This window comes from Petaurus breviceps, unplaced genomic scaffold (assembly GCF_028583685.1).
Source record: "Petaurus breviceps papuanus isolate PSGF00001 unplaced genomic scaffold, PetGlider_PUasm1.0 90994, whole genome shotgun sequence".
NCBI classification, from domain to species: Eukaryota; Metazoa; Chordata; class Mammalia; order Diprotodontia; family Petauridae; genus Petaurus; species Petaurus breviceps.
Window position 1 is genome coordinate 4010441 of NW_027187393.1, and position 20341 is coordinate 4030781.

Genomic DNA, 20341 nt, shown 5'->3' on the forward strand with positions numbered 1-20341 from the left:
GAAATATGGCCCCTATAAACATGACTACCCTAATGTGTTGTAAAATTTTTTTTTCTTTATTTCTTTCAGTTGGGTGGAGTTGAGGAATGGAATGTTAACAAAAGTGATATTCCCCCAAAAAGAGGGCTATTAAAATATTATTAAGGTTGCTTTCAGAGAAACCTGGGGAGACTTGTATGACCTGATGCAAAGTGAAGTGAGCAGAACCAGGAGAACAAGTTATGCAATAGCAATAGTATAAAGACAAGACAACCTGGAAAAATTTAAGAACTCTAATAAACACAATGACCAACCACAAAACCAGAGGACTCAAGATGAAACATGCTGCTCACCTCCCTATAGAGAACCAGTGGGCTATAAATTGAGACAATATGTCATAGGGTCGAGGATGATCAAAGCAGGAATGTGTTTTGCTTAACAAATACATTTTGTAAAAGGTTATGTTTTTCTGGCTTTCTCAAATGGAGGCAAGGGAGAGGAGAAAATGAGGATTTTAAAATAAAATTTAAGTTTTAGAAAAATATTAATAAAGTACAAAGAAAAGGATATTCATAAGAACGTAATATGTAGAATTTATTATATGCTTTTTAAAAAAACAATAAGCAGTATGAAATAGATTAGTAGTTGCAGAGAGAACCTTCTTTTTTGATTCTGTGTATAGAGAAATGCCCTTTTTATTGAAGTTTGATTTCAGAATAAAAGAATAAGATTTTTAAAATGAAGAGTACATTGTCAGTGTCTGGCCCTTGGAGAATGAAGTCTTTGACTAGCCAGTATAATCAGGCTAACAGATAAATCGGATAACCTTTCTAACCTGCTTTTTCTTTTCCTCAGGAGGGCAGTGATCTACCTGCCAGCCCATCCGCCACCCTCAGCGGTCAGCTGACCTCTTTCTTGGAGGAGGCCCCAACTGCTTCTCACGGACTTCTCAAACTTTTTCAGAAAAACTCATCCACAGAGTTTCTTGGACCCAAGGGGGTAAGACTTTCTCTGTTGTGATTAAGAGATCCAGAATTTGAATGAGTGTTGGGTTCTCAAGAGAGGAAGAAGCTGATGATATCACTGGGCACAGGCACATGTATGGGCTCCTTCTTCCTTGTGCCATTAGCGTTTCTCTACCAAAACCCACAAGGCCCTGATGTACCCACCCCAAACCAGAGACTGCAGATGAGGCAGAACTGGCGTGTCCTCTGGCTGGAGATGGGAAGAGTCTCTGGGAAACCAATGGAAGCCAGTTTATTTCAGTCGACATAATGTAACATTGGACTTAAACTATTCAGAAAGAGACAGTCTTAGGGCATTATACTCATTAATTGCTGTAAATCATAAGGAATTGAGGTCAGTGTCTCCTTTCAGCTTGCTAAGCACTTACATTTTTTGACTCAGGATTTTGCAATTTGAGAGGTGGTCAGTGTTTTATGGGTGATTGATTTGGCAGTGAAAGACATTTTCTGTGTATATTGCTTTGGCCTGGCATGTTTGCATAAGGCCTGTGGAATCCACAAGTATAAACAACTCTTCTTTCTAAGGCAAAGGAGAAAATGAAAGAAGAATCTTGGAATATTCACTTCTTTGAGTATGGACGTGGCATGTGCATGTATCGTACAGCAAAGACCCGGGAGCTGGTCTTGAAGGGTATCCCTGAGAGCCTCCGTGGAGAGCTCTGGCTCCTGTTCTCAGGTGAGCTGCTATCTCACCACTGTCACACAGCTGGAATTCCCTTCTCAGGGAGTCCTTTAAGGCAGAACATCTGCTTCCTGCTACAAGGTAACTCCACTGGAGTGGAGTATAGATTAGGGAGGGGGGGAGAAGTTTGCCTCACATTCCAGTTTCATGTAGTGGGCCTGCATTCCCCACTGCTCCTTATTGCTTGAGTCTTGGTAGCTATTGGAGTTCTAGAATCTAATAAAGCAGATGCTACAGAGTGGACCGAAACTTTGCCTTTGCTTGGAATTGATCCCCCAATCTCTTATTTTCTGTAAACTCTCCAGCCTGGAAATTTATTGAACCCCTAGGTATAAACTCTTCTGAGAACGTCAGAGTGCTGTGTGTATTTCCACTGCAGGAGCCTGGAATGAGATGGTGACGCACCCTGGATACTATGCTGAGCTAGTGGAGAAATCCATGGGCAAGCAAAGTCTTGCTGCCGAGGAAATTGAGAGAGATCTGCACCGATCCATGCCTGAGCATCCAGCCTTCCAGAATGCAATGGGAATCGCTGCCCTCCGGCGAGTGCTAACTGCGTATGCTTTCCGAAACCCAACGATTGGATACTGCCAGGTTAGACACCTGCCAGTTTGATGGTCCTTTTTGCAGGGATGGCTAGAGCTAGAAAGTCCCCTGTGGCCTCTAAGACTCCAAGGCCTTTCTGCAGTTGGTGCCAAAGACCATGGAAGCAGATGCCCCCTGACAAGATTTAGACAGAATTGGGTGTGTCCCAGCACAGAGAAGGAATAGAAAAACAAATTCTGGTGACTGGCTCTTGTCCCTCCTGTTAAAGTATTATCTTTCACCCATTTCTGGTTTGGACTGCATGGGGGCTTCCTTCTCAGAGTAAATTGTCTTTAATAACAGTGAATAGAAGTTTCCCCGTTCACTTCCACAAACATGAAGTGCCCATTGTATTCAATCTTGGGCCAGGTCCTGGGGCAGAGTGGCCTTGCTTTCCCTGCTGAGGATGGACTAATACATGCAATGGCTTAAAATAGGAGCTCCCTGTTTCCAATACTGTTTGTTCTCTATGCCTTCTTGTGTCTGTCTGGCTGGACGGTTGACAGGCTATGAACATCGTGACGTCAGTGCTGCTTCTGTACGGCAATGAGGAAGAGGCTTTCTGGCTGCTGGTGGCGCTCTGTGAGAGGATGCTGCCCGACTACTACAACACCAGGGTGGTGGGTGAGTTGGCCCCAAGCCCTGGGGCTCTGGGAGTCAGTCTGTCTTGTTATTGAGCAAGAAGAAAAGCACAAGTATTTTAAAAGGAAGGGATTTACTTTGAGAGACGTGATATGAGCAGTAAAAGCCAAAGGAGTTAGAAGATCTGAATTCTAGTCCTGCTTCTGAAACTTTCTGGCTGGCTGTTCCACCAACAAATTATTCACCTCTTTGAGCCTCAATATCTTTATCCATCAAATGGAGATATTAATCTCTGCCCTGCTTTTCTCATGGGCTTATTGTGAGGATCAGGTAAGATCCTAGAAGAAAAAAAATGTTGAAAACCACAGAAACCTCTTGCAAATGTCAGAGGTGCTTATTATAGTAATCCCTCCATCCATATGGTCATAGTTAAAGAGCTGTGATTTCACTGACTTTGCAGTTCCCTTTTTTATAGATCACACTCCTCCAGGGCTTAGCCTTTAGGAGTTTCTGTGGTGGAACAATTCATCATCCTATGACCAGTCTCTCTGAACTTAATTCAGCGGGTCCTTGGATGATAGTTTGCTGTTAAAACCATCCTCAAAACCTTTCCCACATAGTGGATCCTGCCCAAGCTTAAGTCCGCTAGCCTAGCCCTTGAAAATCCATGGTTTCCTCTATACTACTGTGAGGCATCAAAGGAAGACACTAGTGATAGAATTGACCTCTATAGTATCTAACATAGTACCCTTACTTAGCAGCTGTTGATGAAAATTATTAGATACAAACTCCATTTTTTAGAACTAAAGACTATTCAGATCTAAGTTTCCACCAGCCTAAAAACTGAATTCTTACATTGGACATTCTGAAAATGTGAAATATGCATATTTTCTCATTTGGTCATCACAATAACCCTGGAAGATAGGTGTTCTTGTTATTCCCATTTTACAGATGAGGAAACTGAGGCAAACAGAAGTGAAGTGACTTGCTCAGGGTCACATAGGTAGTGTCTGAGGCCAGGTTTGACCTTCTTGACTCCAGGCCTACTCGGGGTCCTATCCACTGTACCATCCAGGTACCACTAGGGACTGAATTGTTATATTCTTTTCTTCTTTTAGAGTTTTAGGAGAAAATAAGTGTTTGTAGCAAAGTAAGAAAAGAATATGGGCAAGGAAGGAAGCCATTTTTCTGTTACTATGAATCAGAGATTGTAGTAGAGGGGCCCCAAACTAGTGGACTTTTATCCTATTATAATAAGTTATAAATGATTTGACTAGAAATCTGTACCAGGATAAGAATATCCATAACCCAGGTTCAGAGAGAAGATGAAGGATACCCTGGCTTACCATAAGCTTTCTTTTCTTCCCCTTCAGGTGCGCTTGTGGACCAAGGTATCTTTGAAGAGCTCACAAGGGAATTCTTGCCTCAGCTCTCAGAGAAGATGCAGGAACTGGGGGTTATTTCCACCATCTCCCTCTCCTGGTTTCTAACTCTCTTCCTCAGTGTCATGCCTTTTGAAAGCGCTGTGGTCATCGTTGACTGTTTCTTCTACGAAGGAATCAAGCTTATTTTGCAGGTCTCCTTGGCCATCCTGGATGCCAACATGGGGCAGCTGTTGAATTGCAATGATGAAGGTGAAGCCATGACAGTTCTGGGCAGGTGATTCATGGTTCCCCTATCTTTTGATTAGCCCATTGGTCTTATGAAGCATACTGCCCTCCTCTTAGGTATGCAGAGAGTATACATTTTCACACATGGCCAGTGGGTTGATATGTTCTGTTCACTGATCCTTCTAAAAATTTATACTATGATAACTGCTTGATGGCAGGACAAAATTAAGGGGGCTGGTCTAGATGATATCTAACAGCTCTTTCATCTCTTAATATTTTGTGGTTCTTTAAGTTGTTTTCTAATACTCCTTAGGCCACACACTTGCCCAAGTGGGCTGCTGTTATGAGAACAAACCATTGAGCAAGAAAAAATTATTTTAGGGGAACATAGAACCTTGTCCAGCCTCAGTCATTCTTTCAGCAAACATTGATTAAGTATCTACTGTACAGAACACAAACCAGCAGTAAGAAGGATGCAGGGTTTAGGCAAAGCACAGCCCCTGCTTTTGTGGAGCTGACAGTCTAGTGGAGGGGCAAAGACCCAAAAGTAAATAACAAGTACTTAGCATTACATAGCAACGGAAGTGTAGATAAAATGAGGTCAGAAGGGGAAAGTCATTACTAATGGGAGAACCAGGGAAGGTTTCCTAGAGAAAGTAGAGTTTAGGTTTAAAGGATGGATAGGGACTTAATAGTTCCAAAGGAAGTTTGCTTCCAAGCATGAGGAATAGCAAGAGCGAAGGTCAAAAATAGGAGGAGGGGGGCTAGGTGGCACAGTGAATAGAGCACTGGCCCTGGAGTCAGGAGGACCTGAGTTCAAACCCAGCCTCAGACATTTAACACAAAACTAGCTGTGTGATCTTGGGCAAGTCATTTAACCCCAATTGCCCTACCTTCCCCCCTCCAAAAAAAAAAAGCAAAAAATAATAGGAAAAGGTAAGGCCTGTTGGGGGACATACAGGCAGAGAACAAGCTTGTTTGGACAGCATTTATCATGTACGGGGGGGATATTAGGACATGAGAGTAGAAAAATAGGATAGCATCAGATTGTGGAGAACCTTGACTACTTAGTGTATTAGGTAGTAGCAGTAGAAAATAGAGAGGAAGGGCAGAGAGCACCAGCCACCCATCTTCATCTAGATGCTATTTCAGCTTGACTCTCCAGCTCCTAAATGAAGCAGCACCAGGGTGAGGGGGGATATATGGAGTAAGGGAGAGTGAAGAGTTGAATATGACAATGAGGTTGTTACCCTGGGTGAAGGGAAGGATGGTAGTGGCCTTGACAATAATGGGATATTTTGAAAAAGGGATGAGTTTAGAGGAACGATAACAAGCCATGTTTTAGACATGATGAGTTTGAGATGCCTTTGAGAATCCAGTTGAAATATCTATTAGGGCTGAGGAGAGAAATTAGCAAAGACTAAAAGCCATTCAGTCCTTGGAGTAAAAAGGAGTATTGTATGTGAAACCTTGAATTTCATTGGATATATAGATCTGTATATAGATATATAGAAATGGTATTAAATCCATGAGAGCTGGTGAGGTAACCAAGAGTATATAGAGAAAGAAGAAAAGTTCTGAGATAAATCCTTGGGCTACAACCATAGTTAGGCAGGATGTGAATGATGATCTCATTCAGCAAAGGAACCTGAAAATAAGCAGGCAGGTCAGGCAGTCAACAAGCATTTGATACGTGCCATTCATTGCACTATGCAATGGGATACAAATAAAGGCAAAAATGCAGTTCCTGCCCTCAAGGATCTCATGTTCTAGTGGGAGAGACAACATGCACAAAAATTATATGTGCAAGATATATGCAGTGTGAGTGGAAAGTGAACTCCAAAGAAAGACACTAACGTTGGAATGGTAAGAGTGAAACTATTAAAGGTCTCTTACTGAAGGTGAGATTTGAGTTAAGGCTTGAAGGAAGACAGGAGGTGGAAGTGAGGAGGGAGAACATTCCAGGCATGAGGCATGGCTAAAAAAAAGGCATCAAATCGGGATGGAATGTGTGTGAGGAACAGTGGGAAGGCCCATGCTGCCGAATCATAGGGGAGGAAAGTGTACAAGGGCTGGAAAAATGGAAAGAAGCTAGGTTACAAAGAACTTCAAAAGCCACAAGAGGATTTTATATTTGATCCTAGAATTTATAGAGGGTGAAAAGGTGACCTGGTTAGACCTGTGCTTTTGGAAGATCACCTTGGCAGCAGAGAGGAGAGGAGGGAACCAAAAGAGCAGTATCATGACAAGCCAGAAAGAGATACTTTCCAGAAGGAGAAGATAGCCAGCAGTGTCAGATGCCACAAAGAGGTCAGATAGGATGAGAACTGAGAAGATCGCATTAGATTTCACAATTAAGAAATCCTTGGTAACTCTGGAGAGAGTGGTGTCAGTTGAGCAATGATGTTGTTGAAAGCCAGACTGCGATGAGTTAAAAAGTGGGTGGGAGGAAAGGAAGCAGAAAAAAGGAGTTTTGATAGCTTTTTCCAACTCTTTGGCAGTGAACGGAGCCTAAGAGGATGGAAGGGTGAAGTGAGTTGTTTTGGGTTTTTTAAAAGAAGGGACTTGGGCATGTTTGTAAATAACAGAAAAGAAATCAGTAGACAGGGAAAGGTTGAAGAGTGAGGCAAAGGAAGATTGTGGGGGCAGTCGGCTGGCAAAGGAAGGAAAAGAGGAGATTAAGAATATGTGTAAAGGTATTGATTTTGGCAAAAAAAACGGGCCTCCTCTTTATTAGGAGTTGGAACAAGGAGAAAAGAGAGTAGAAGATTGTATCAAGGGGATAGAGTCAGTGAAAGAAAAGGGTACAAATGGCAAATGGCCTCTTTCTTGATAAAAGTATAAGGCCAAGCCTCAAGTATGAGGTTTGAGAGGAGAAGAGAGGGTTTGGGACAGCTACTTTTGAGAATAGAGTAAACACTCAGTTTGGGATGAAGAAAAGGAGGGCTTTGCTGCAGGGAAGGCAGAGTTAAGATTAAATAACATAAGTTTGTAATGGACTCAGCACAGTTGCATGACTTCCTCCAGCTTTATTCAGCAGTATGTGTCACTGTCTCCCAGCAGCCAAGTCTTGAATCTTGCTGAGGCCTTGCTGGCCTTGACAGAAATGTCAGTTCACTTCTGGATTGCTGTTTGCTTCCAAGTTGAGTGGAGACAGGTGGCCTCTGTCCAAGTTGTGTATCTTATCCTACCTTTGTCATCATAGAGACAAAGCAGCCAGGGTTTCTTGAACCAAAAGCCTGAACGAAGAAATCAGACTAAGGGATTTCTTCTTAGGGCAAATGGAGCCAAAATAGAGTTACAGACTATTTGTTGCATCTTAAATTTCTAAGAGTGTCATGAAGCATTGGAATTCTCTGACTCAGAAGGAAGATGTCTCCAACCCAGTGAAGGGCTCCCAGTAGACTACTTGAACGTGTACATTTCATGAGCATATATGAAAAATAAGTGAGTAGCCAAAGACAGGCCCCCAAAGGAGCTTTTTCCATTTGATTTGCCTATTTATTATTCTCACTCACTGTTTTCTAAACTGATACGTGTTTTCCACCTTCTTAATCACAGATACCTGGATAATGTGGTGAATAAGCAAAGTGTTTCTCCCCCTATTCCACACCTGCACGCCTTACTCACCAGTGGGGATGAACCTCCTCCTAAAATCGATATTTTTGAACTCTTGAAAACATCATATGAGGTCAGGAATCACACTAGGTTTGACTTTACTTAACAATTGTACATACAGGGTGATTAACTGACTTGGATGTTGGCATACAAGTGTTGACGTGCTTTTATCTAGAGATATTTAATTGACTTATTTCCTTTTCTAGAAATTTAGCAGTTTAAGAGGAGATGACATTGAACAAATGCGGTTTAAGCAAAGATTAAAAGTCATCCAGAACTTGGAGGACACAGCGAAAAGGAGTGTGGTATGTGAAACCTCAGATTTCATCAGGGAATCATCTGTAGGTTTTTTTTTCCCAGAATATTCTCTATCAGCTAGAGGGGAACTGCTGATCACTGGAATCATCACTGATGATTTAGTTCTGATTAGCTCTCAGCCTGATGGCTAATATGCCAGGTCAATTATTGGCATTTCCAAATGACCTTGGTTGATGGACTCAGGCCAGAAATGACTATGACTGTTCACAATGTAGTAAACTTGAGTTTTGTTTCTACCATTCTGTTGGGGTGGGCAGGTACAGATCTCTCTTCCTTCTGAAGAAACTGATGAATACTTATAGTCTTTGATACTGCTGTTATGCTTCTTTGTGCTTGAGAGCAGTAGAGACCACTACCTGTTCTCTATGTGCTGTGGTGAGGGGTTACTCTGTGAGTAATCAATCATTCATGTCTTCCCAGTTTATATCATTACTTCAACATTTTTTCATTCTTGGAGGTAACGTGGGAAGAATTAGGAAATTCCAATTTAAAAGTTTGGTGAGCCTATTGATCTGTTAGCCTTGGGGACCTACCTCATCTTTTTGAAGAGGGATATAAGAAACTTGTAACCATTTTCATGTAATTTACCATACTTTGGCGTGAAAATCCATTGGAGCTGTTTGTTTTGTGTGGTACTGCCATATACTTAGATTTCCTCCTCAGGTATTAGCACAGGCACACACATACACATACACACACACACACACACATCCCTTTTACATTATACCCCCATCTGGAAATGAAAATGTTTTGTTTTCTAAAAGATTTTCATTTTTACCATTTTAGAACTGTATGATTCTGCCTACTTTAGGTTCCGTAAATTCATTCTCTTCTTTACCTCAAGGTCCGAGCTATATCTAGTGATATTGGCTTTTCCATGGAAGATTTAGAAGAGCTTTACATGGTGTTTAAGGTAGGATTCTAGAATGGACGTTGCATATTCCATCCTGCTTTCCTTCATCAAATCTACTTCCACAAAGCAGAGCAGCAGAGAGGCCTTCTGCTAAAGGAGAGGTTCTCTTACAGGATTCCTGCTGGTCATCAGGTGTCCCGTCCAGCTGTCCATTTACTGCACATCTTTCTATTTTAGTTCATTTCATGTTATACGTTAGCCTAAACATGATGAACTTTAGTAATTCCCGAGCTCTGTTCTCCTACCTCCCTATTCCCATTACTTTCTTTTAACTATCTGCTTACAGCCAGACAAAAGTGACTATACTAAGACAACATAGGGTTAAACAAGGATGACAGCTTAGATATTTGTTTTTGTCCCTAGATTCCCCAGGAGTTCTAGGGTCCATGAACTTGGAGTTTTTTTAATATAGATTTTGATAACTGTATTTCAGCATAATTGGTTTTCTTTGTAATCCTATGTATTTTTTTATGCATTTAAAAATTTTTCAAGAATGGGTCCATAGGTTTCACCAGACTGCCACAAGGGTCCATGATACAAAAAAGGTTAAGAATCTGTGCTCTAGAAGCATATGAAGAATCCAGTGCAGTAAACCACTCCTTCTACTTGTAGGCCAAATACCTGATGAGCTGTTACTGGGGAAACAACCGCATGGCAGCCATTCGGAGGGACCAGAGCCTCCCCTATCTGGAGCAGTACAGAATCGATGGGAACCAGTTCAGGGAACTCTTTGTCAGCTTGACTCCCTGGGCCTGTGGCTCTCACACTCCAGTGCTGGCTGGACGGATGTTCAGACTTCTGGATGAAAACAAGGACTCTCTCATCAACTTCAAGGAGTTTGTGACTGGGATGAGTAAGTGTCTTTAGGGCTTATTTGTTCCCCCACATCTATTAATACTACATGATAAATCACAGAGCTAGCAAGAACTCATATTTTGTCCAAATTTCTCATTATATGGTTGAAAATGAAGCCTAGAAAAGGGAGAGGTGGGTTTAAGAGAAAGATTACAAGTTCTGTTTTGACTGTGTTCTGTTTGAGATGTCAGTAAGACATCCAGGGAGAGGTATCAAGCAGAGAGTAATTCCTGGTCCTCCACATTCCACCAAGGATTCTTCATTCAGGCCTGGTGAGAGAGTGTGGAAATAATGCTAATGAGGCTACCACTTCATAATTAAATAGTTACTAATCTCTCAAGAAGTCCAAAGTTTTAGATATAGAAGCCAGGTAAATCTCACAGGAGCTGGTAGAGGACAAGGCAGTATTGTCCCACGTCAGTTCCTGAATAATTCACAGGATAGAGAATCGTGCCACTAGACACACTTCTTTTAAAGTGATGGCTGCACCCTATTGTGTTTTTCTGAATTCTGCCTGATGGTGTCTCTGAATTAAATCTGAATAGTTACATTCCTTTTCTAAATAGGTGGGATGTATCATGGAGACCTAACAGAGAAGCTTAAAGTTCTTTACAAGCTACATCTTCCTCCAGGTAGGAGAACTCTGTGCTTACTTTTATCCCAGTGGAGGTCCCTGCTGTGAGATCCCTTGCTAAGTGTTTTCTAAATGCCTTGTAGCTCACTGCCTGAGGCCCTACTGAATGTTTCCAGAGCCTGCGATGCAAGGTATCTAGAGCATTCCTTAATAAAGAAAAGGTCCTTCAGATCTCTGTTTCACATTGGTGCAAGAAGAGAAAGCACAAAACCACTTTCTTCCTAGACAAGAATTCACTTAGCTCGATTCAGCAGCCTCACAAGATCCCAGCCAAGGAAGAAAGTCTCCATGGCCTGAAGGGCCAAAGGCATCCCCCTGCTTTTGAGGTAGTGAAATGTGAAATGACAGTAAAGACAGACTGGCTTTGAGGGAGAAGTGAGTTTTGTGTGGAAGTACTTTGTCTGTCCTGTAGGCGAGGTGGGGTCTGTGAAATGTTATGCTGTTTGCTGTCCTAAGGCTTGTCCATCTGGATAAGACTGATCCCGTGCTGGGGAGTCAGTCTGCACCCCCTGGTGCTTACTGTTCAGCCAAGAAAAGGTTACAGCCACCACAAAACTTTTCAGCTGGCTTAGACTAGCTTCAGGTTGTTCTTAAGTGAGTTACTATGCACAATCCCCAGTTTATTTAAACAAATTTAAAAGGGAGGGGACAGCATAGCTGTTTGTCACCGCTTAGAATGTTGATGACATCAGTCTTAAATCCCTTCCTGTCCACTGTGACTTTAACAACCTTCTTGTAATGTCATGTAATATGATGTAATATCATAAGGCAATATAGTATACTGAAAAGAGCCTGGATTTGTAGTAAGACTTGTCATTTGTTAGCTGTGACCCTGAGTGAGTCACTTCTCCTCGTTGAGCCTCAGATACCTGAACTGTAAAATTCGGGTGATAATACTTGCATTTACTACCTTCCAAAATTGTGGTTAACTTCAATTTAATGATACAGTTTAGCAGACATTTATTGTGAGTCTAGAAAGTTGAATAGGTGAGAAATAATAAGTCTACAAAGGTAGCCTAGAGCTAGAAGGAAAAGGCCTGTCAATGTGAAGCCAGTCAGTTTGGGTTTTATTCTAGAGTCACTAAGGAGCTGCTGGAGGATCTTGAGGAGGGCAATGGTGTGGTCAGCCTTGTCATTGACACAGGGGAGGCACTGGAGGCAGGGAGGTTCATTAGGAGCCTGTGGCAGGAGTGCAGGTTTGACATGATGAGGGCCTGAACGAAGGTGCTGAGGAAGTGGAGGAGAGGAGCCTTGTGCCAGGCTTTTGTGGAGGGAGAATTGGTCAGACGTGGCAGCTGATTGGTTCTGTGAGGGAGGAGAGTCAAGGAAGACCCCAAGGTTGGGATCCTAGGCAAGTGGAAGAGCGGCGTTATCTGCCCAAGAATCAGAGTAGCTAGGAGAGGTGGGTTTAAGAGAAAGATTATGAGTTCTGTTTTGACTGTGTTGTGTTTGAGATGTCAGGAGGGATCCAGGGAGAGGTATCAAGCAGACAGTAATTCAAGATTGGAGCTCAGGAGAGGTGCAAGGATTAGATGTGTACACCTGGAAGTTATCTGAATAGCCATAATAATTGAATGCCTGAAAGTTGATGAGATCACCCAGACTGGAGTCCCCAGGGCAGAGCCTCAGGAAGCACTCACTCTTAGGGTGTGGAATATGGGTATGATCCTGCAAAAGAGACTGAGAAGATGTGGTCAGACAGGAGAATCAAGGGAGAACAGTGTCATGAAAGCAAAGGGGGTAGAGTCATAATTAGGCTGCAGGGGAGCATTGCAGGAGAGGGTAGTCAGCAGGGTAATAAGGTACAAAGAAGTCTAGAAGGATGAAGACAGTAAAAAGACCACTGGGTTTGGCAGTTGAGACCTCAGAGAGATTGATGACCTCAGAGAGAGAATAGGTGCGGTCTAGTGTCACACTTAGAAGCAAATGGGAAACATTTGAGAAGGGGAAAATGAGGAATTGGAGGCAACAAATATAGCTAGCTTCTTTCTAGGGATTTGGCTCCAAGAGAAGGATACACATACATAGTCCACAGGGAAAGGAAGCAGTGGATAAGGAAAAATTGAATATTATGCTAGGAAGTTGGAAAATGAATAGGACAAGCTTCCACAGGAGAAAGGAGGGGATGGGATCAAAGGCACAAATAAGTTAAGGACTTCCCTGGAGAGGAGAAAAAACACCTCTTTGTTCATTGGTTCTTTTGTTTTGAGATGTTTCAAGACCAACCACAGTAGCCTTCTCCTTGTCATGAGAAAGAAAAGGAAGGGGCTCAGCCTTTCCTCTTCTCTCCTTATAAGCTGCTAGAAGAGCATGCCAGGATGTGTTTTCTCAGTTCACTTTCTTAACTGATGGTGTTGAAAATGACCATGGCAATCATAGGAACATAGCGCTGGAATGACCACTTCACTCTCCCCTCTCTCCTTACTCCCCTCCCCTCTTTGTCTTGCTCTTTCTGCCCAGCCCTGAGCGCAGAGGAAGCAGAGTCAGCTCTTGAGGCAGCACACTACTTCCCAGAAGACCTCTCAGCAGAAGGTAAGGCAAGCAAGAAAAGGTCCGACCCAGGGGCCTCAGTTGGGCTCTGAGTGGCATGTGAGATGTTTTCATCAGTAGTTCAGGGCCTTCTGTCCCTCAGAGGGAGGCACCCCCCCCCCCATCAGCCCATAGGGCTTGGGCACTGCTGCTGCCTATATTTCCCCCCTCCCTGGGGAGTAAGGAACTTTCCTGTGAAAACAAGTGTCCCCACCAGGAGGAGCTGCTTGCCAGGGCACATGCCCACATGTTGTTGGGAGGCCCCAGAAAGATGCTCTTGCGGCAAAACCCACCTTTCCTGCTTCAGCAATTTGCATAAGAAGCTCATTGGCATTTCTGTTCCTATTTTCTTAACTTCGGATTCTTCAGTGTCTCTGTGTATTCCCTGAATTTTTCTTCTTCCTTCCATCCCCTCTCCTCCCTCCTGGATGCTTCAGTATCTCCTTTTGTCTCAGACCTGGATCTCTTCCTGCACTGTGAGACTCCAGGTCAGTCCCAGGCAGAGTGCTGCCTTCTTGCACTAAGAACACATATCCCTAAAGAAGCATTATCATTGTCAGTCTTTTCTGTAGGTTTATCATATCAGAGTTTTTCATGGCATATCTATCTAGCTTGTAATATTCTTGGTGCTTGAGCCTTTCTGACCCATGATGAGAGAGGGAATGTGGCCTAGAGAGATTAAGCAGGATTCAGAATTGAGGAGCTATGAACTCTAATACACACTTTATTGCTAAAGGCAATAGAAAATAACCTTTAACACCCAAGTCGTTCCATCTACAAAGTGAACATAATGATATTGTCTCATAGGGAAATGGGGTGGAATAATTGGAAATGGTAAAACACTCTTTACTTAAAATTTACTTAAAATCGATTCAGCAAGCATTTATTAGCACCTACTATATTCTGCTGTGCTAGGTGCTAGTGATGCTTCATGTTGTTATTTATGGCAACGAGCAGCTGCACAGATTGGCTGGTAAAATTACAAGGCAGCTTGCATGACATTGGGACACACCTGATTTGAATGATTTGTTTAAAATATGAATATTGAGTTTGAAAGGCCATACTCCCAAGCAGAAAGACTAAAGCAGGCTTTTTCATAGCGTTTTCAACTGGTAAAGGGGAAAGAGAAGCTTAATACTTGTTCTCCTTTCCTATAGCACTGTCTTAGCCAAGTCAGCAGGGGCAGAATATTTGGTGCCTGCAGTTATCCACTTTAGTAGCAGTTCTCAGAGCTGCAGTCTGCTCCTAGCAGGGACTCAAGGAAATAAATTGCCTGAGAAACCTGGAACTTTAATACCAGACATGTGTGCTAGGCCAGTAGAAGGAGACTAAAGCTGGAAGGGCCCTTAGACATCATCTTGTCTACCCCCACATTTAGTAAAGAAGTCAAATGATTTGCCAGTGGTCACATAGCTAGTAAGTAGAAGAGCTGAGATGGACCCCCAGGTGCACAGACTCTTGAGTACAGGATTTTTGCTGCACTGCCAGCCAGTCACCAAGACTTTATTATCATGTTGCTTTGTCAGTCAGAATATTGATGCAGGTTGAATTGGTGATTGAAATTTCCTTGAGTTTCAGCTTTCCCAACAGAGCACTGGTTTTTATAGGGAGCCTATTTTCCCCTGCAATCGTGTCATCCCATGGCCTCTTTGGCCCTGAATGAAGAGCAAGTATAGCATGATTCATTCTTATGAGGACTATAATAACATCTTAGTAATATTTTCCCTGAGCTTATGGGAGTTCTTTCTAAGGTTGGACATAGGGACAGAAGAAGAAAGATGATGGGAAGGAGAGCTAGGGGTATAACAGAAATTAAATGGTGCAGTTGGGGAAATAATGGCTAAGGGGAAATAGTGAACAAAATGGGTCCAGTTTTCCAGGAATAATTTTCTAAAATAAATTTCAGAATTTTCATTTTGTGTCTTATAACTGAAACATATATGTGATTTTCTTCTTTCTGGTTACTTAGAAGCTGCATCTCCTGAAGAAAAAGAAGGAAGTGGAAGTGGAGATCTCAAAGAAAAAAGAGGTAACGTAAAATATTGTCAGATATGACTGATTAATACCAGTGTGATATGTACATTTCACATACACACACACACACACACACACTCTCTCTCACCCCTTTCCCTATATCCTATTGTCCTCCCAGTAATAACAGTGAAAAAAGACACAACTGAAAGACATGTGAAAAGTGCTACAGACCTTTCTGAGTCCTGACGTATAGCCCTCTCCCTGTTAAATGGACCTTGTTTGGTATTAGCACCCTTAGCTTCCAGCCTATGATCATTTTTAGATTTCCTTCAGTTCACCACAGAAGTAATTTTTGTATCCTATGGACCTTCTGCCTTGTCTGTTTTTTCCTTTCTTTGCAGAAGAGAAGGGGGCCAACTCCCCAGACTACAGGTACTACCTTCAAATGTGGGCCAGCGAAAAAGAGTCCAAGAAGGAAACTATTAAGGATCTTCCCAAAATGAGCCAGGTATGAAAGTCAACGAAGAACTAGAAAAAACACGTGCTTAAGACATGCTTCTTGATTAAGGAGGATGATAGTTGTCTGTTATACAACTGAGATTACCATGGTCTTCATGGGCTCAGTTCCTAGCTCAATGAAATGAGGGGCTTGAACAAGCTGGCCTAGTCAGACTAAATAGCCTTATCTAACCCTGGCATTCTGTGGTAAAAGCTCTTGGAAAAATGACAAATGAGATTATATGTCCTAGCATTTGGTAACTCACCATGCCCAGCCCAAGCCATGTGATTTTCCTTCCATACCTTTTCCCAGCTGAGGTCTTCTCCCTTCCCTGCCATTAGATGAGTGTTCCAGACAGCTCTGACCTTATATGTCATATTCCTTTCTAATACTAATTACTCCAAGGTATACTTTTCACTTACTCCTTAGGAATACATATGTTATGGTATAGTTTTAAATGTAGAACATTTGAGTACAATAGTGTGTGCCCACTCTTCTCCTTCCTTCCCTCTCCCCCCCCAACCTAAACAAAATATTACTGCCTTTTCTAAGAGGGTACCTCTTGGGGCAGCAGAAGGCAGGCTGTCACTTTCTTCTGTTTACAGCTTTTAAGGCTCTTCTGGTGCCAATTAAATAATAGCCCTGCTTGCCTGGGGTCTTCCCAAGGGGCTATTGCATTCCTGTGACTTTATCATGACATTTACACTCTGGTATGGATTTCTCTTGGCTAGCAGCTATTGAAAATGGAAGGAATGTAAGTGAAAGGTTTCTCTGAGGGCATGGGAATGTTTCTTGTTTTTCCCCTGCCTTTTAAGACCCTCCTAAGGTGCCATTCTACCCTCTGTTCCAACCTGGCCATTACAGGATGGTTTGTCTTGGCATAGAACCAGGCTAGACAGCTTGAAATGCCTGCCAAGAGGGCATCATTTTCACCCTCTTGGGCCAGACCAACAACAATCACATGTTTTCTAATGTGGAGTCATGAATCTTATTGCTCAAATCAACTCTAAGACACAAAAACACCCACAAGCATTAGCCCTCCAGCACTACAGAAAAGTTTGAAGGTTTCTTCCTTAAGTAACAGAGATCCAGGATCTGAAATACCAGTATTCATACAGTGTGCTAATGATATCACAGCAGGCGTCTCTTTTATCCTAACCTCTCTCTAATGGCTCTGCTGAGCTCCCAAGACTGAGTGATGTTGGCAGCCAGGACCAGCTAAGTGGGTTTTTTCCAACAGTGTGGCTGCCTTGGTTGCCTGCTTTCACAGACAGGGCACATATACTGTGGTGTCCGTCTCTTTAAAGGGCAATATTCTCTCTTTTTATGTGTGTTTGATGCTCTCTAATTTTTAGATCACTGTCATTTTCCAGGAACTCCACATTCCCAGTCCCCATGACATTTCCCCCACATGACCTCCCATGTAACAAAAAAATAAATCAGCACTTTGACCACATCTGACAGTGACAACATGAGCCTCATTCCACTCCTGTAATCTGCCCATGTCTCGAGAGGCTTCCTCCTCCTCATCAGTCCTCTGAAGTCACAGATGGTCATTGCATTGATCAGAGTTCTGAAGACTTTCAGTATCTTTTATATTATTGTGGTCATCCTATGATTGAGAATAGCATTTTCCACAGAGAGATAATGTGGTATAATAGACAGAGAGGTGACCTCAGAAGGAGGAAGACCTAGGTTCCTGTAAACCCAAGCAAGTCGCTTAATCTCTCTGTGGTCCCAGATAATTCACTTAAGGCCATAATTTGCAGAGCAGACAACAGTCTGCATTGATATAAGAAATTTACTCACTGGGAGTTCCCTATACTAATTAGATAACAAGTCCAATCAAAAAAAAAAATGTCCATCTGGACTCAGCATTTACTAAGTTCCCTGTCCTTACTTAACTTGGGAAGGCTCTGTAACTCTAATACTAATGACAGCTCACGCCTTTCTGATGTTTGCGCTTTGCCAAAGTGACAGTATTGAGCTTGCTGCTGTTTCATTCTGACCCATGGTCTCTTCTTTTATATTCCCCTGCATAAAAGGAACAATTTATTGAATTGTGCAAGACCCTTTATAATATGTTCAGTGAGGATCCGGTAGAACAGGAGCTGTATCATGCCATCGCCACTGTGGCCAGCCTCCTTCTCCGAATTGGAGAAGTTGGCAAGAAATTCTCCAGCCGGCCCCACAGAAAGCCAGAGGGCAACTCAGCCAGCAATGAGCAGGACTTGACAAGCGAGGAAGAGTCTCTCCCGTCAGAACACAGGCAGAGCTCAGCTGGGGAGCAGCATTCCCCTGTGGATCCAGAACAGAAAGCTGGGGGAGACACGCAGTCCGGAAAGACACTGCGGGAGAATCAGCTTGTAAGTGAGGAAGGGCGAGGAGAAGGGCAAGGATCCCCCTCCCAGCTGCTGTCAGATGATGAAACCAAAGACGACATGTCTATGTCTTCCTATTCCATGGTGAGCACCAGCTCCCTACAGTGTGAAGATATTGCTGATGATACTGTGCTGGTGGGGTGTGAAGCAGGCAGCCCTGCATCCAGGTATGGCAGCACCATTGATACTGATTGGTCCATATCCTTTGAGCAGATCTTGGCTTCCATACTTACAGAGACTGCACTGGTGAACTTCTTTGAAAAAAAGGTGGATATTGGCCTGAAGATCAAGGATCAGAAGAAGATGGAAAGGCAGTTTAGCTCATCTAGTGACTATGAACTCTCCTCCATTTCAGGCTGACCCTCACGTGAGCAAACAGTAAGGTTTTAGAAGGTAAATGAGTGAGAATTGGACCACTGTGGCACAAGATGGGAGGATTTTTTCTTATTTTAACAAACAAGCCCAGAATTTTCCACCACATCAGTGACAGGCATAATTGAAAAGGGAGGGCTTTTCCCAAGTGGCTAACGAATATAAACACCTTACTTCTCTGGCCAAAATTGTTTGGGGCATGGAAGAGCAAAACTGTTGTAATCTTACTGCTATCAGAAACTCCTGGTGCCCAAGGCTCAGAGAACCACACAGTAAATTATGCATGTCTGCCTCTGCTTGTATAATTTTCAGGAGTTATTAAAGCAGTGTTTGTTTGGGGTGCAGCTGCCCTCTCCATACCCTGCCTTCACGGATTCCTGGGTGATTTTGCACAGAGGCCGTAGCTTAGCAGGGAATCATCCCTTTCTTTGGCCACCTGCCTCCATGCCACACACTGTGGAAATGTCACAGGCCACTGGCCTCTGAAAGCAGACTCCCAGTGTAATGCAGCGAGCCTGTTCTATTTCATGTGTCCCCATGCCCAGGTTACTGGCTCAGTCTGCAGTTCCTGGTTTCAGTGACCTGTGGGTCCAGCTCTGGTTGTGCTGTCACTTAGCCTTTTGCCAGGAGATAGGTTTTGGTTTTAACCCTTCATACGTGAGTTAGGTGCTAAAATCATCCATCCCTTCAGGTTGCTCTGTAGGGAGAACAGAGCTCACTGAGGTTGAAGCCTGGAGGGAAGATAGAGAGATTTCTTAAAGCAGGCCTCCGAACTAGGGGGATGGGAGGACATAATTACTGCTGCTTTCATTATTATCCATTTCATTTCTTTCACTATTAACATTTAAAAACAGCACCAGGTGTTTCTTGGTATATCTTATTTTAGTCATTTAAGTTTGCTTAAAAGTGAATCACTTTTTCAGTGCCTACCTAATAACATGCCCTGAAAGGAGAGTTCCTCCCAGTACAAGGTATGGAAACCCAGAGAAAACATGCTTCAGCAGCTTCCAGAACGACATCCAAAGAGGTGGCTTCTCAGGGGCTGCTAGGAACAAAGCCTACCACAGAAGGGACCCCTGCCCTGTAGACCCCTCTAGGGGAGAGGGAAGTTTTGCAGATAACGAAATGGGTTCTGAGGAAGGGCCTCGTTGTTCCAGCTTACACAGGCTCCTCCTAAGCTCTTCACTGACTGGCTAAGACTTGGTGCTCTCCGTCAACTGGAAGGAAAGGGACGGACCAGGAAACTTCTGTTCCCCTTCCTCCAGAGCCAGGCATGGAGACGGAGGGAGGGAGGAGGCTGTGCTCTGGTTTACCCCACTACAGAAGGTACCCATGTGAGGAAGTTTTGGAAGGCAGGAAAAAAGTCTTCAGTGTAGGGCCCTCCATGGCCTTTCACCCCTCCCCCAGAGGGATGGCCTGCCCTTCCCCGAAGGGCTTACTTCTGCCTCTTCAGCTATGGCCAGAAACCCTCCTGCTTTTTACTAAATGTTGTAACTTATTGTAATTGATTTTAAAATAAAAATACTCTACATGGTCTTACTCTTTCCAGCCTGATCTGTCATGTCATCAGTGAAAGAAATGAAAACAAGAGGTTGGGGCCTTGTCTCAAATAACATAAATCCGGAAACCAAATAATCCTTCCTTCTGTCAGGTCCCAATCTTGGGTCCTGTCTCCTGCATCCTGCTTTCTCCTCTCCATCCCTCATCCTTTTCCACATCATTCTTCATCCCCTAGCACCCTCTTTTTCTATGTGTCCATAGGCCAGGGGAGCCCTGGCCTTAATT

The 20341-nt window shown here is 43.2% G+C and overlaps 1 protein-coding gene across 2 annotated transcripts in view; it reads left to right on the forward strand.

Annotated features, from left to right (window-relative positions):
* Window positions 1-20092, forward strand: part of TBC1D9B (TBC1 domain family member 9B) — a 37405-nt gene extending 17313 nt beyond the window's left edge. Inside the window, exons 8-22 of one of the 2 annotated variants that reach the window (XM_069077646.1) lie at window positions 835-978; window positions 1530-1680; window positions 2066-2280; window positions 2778-2895; window positions 4227-4512; window positions 8025-8154; window positions 8288-8386; window positions 9244-9312; window positions 9925-10165; window positions 10734-10799; window positions 13262-13333; window positions 13768-13818; window positions 15300-15359; window positions 15706-15812; window positions 17849-20092. In XM_069077646.1, coding sequence (XP_068933747.1) covers window positions 835-978; window positions 1530-1680; window positions 2066-2280; window positions 2778-2895; window positions 4227-4512; window positions 8025-8154; window positions 8288-8386; window positions 9244-9312; window positions 9925-10165; window positions 10734-10799; window positions 13262-13333; window positions 13768-13818; window positions 15300-15359; window positions 15706-15812; window positions 17849-18544 — 2505 coding nt within the window. In that variant the 3' untranslated portion in view covers window positions 18545-20092. The remainder of the gene's footprint in view (window positions 1-834; window positions 979-1529; window positions 1681-2065; window positions 2281-2777; window positions 2896-4226; window positions 4513-8024; window positions 8155-8287; window positions 8387-9243; window positions 9313-9924; window positions 10166-10733; window positions 10800-13261; window positions 13334-13767; window positions 13819-15299; window positions 15360-15705; window positions 15813-17848) is intronic. The other variant, XM_069077647.1, reaches the window with a different exon arrangement.
* Window positions 20093-20341: the final 249 nt, after the last annotated feature.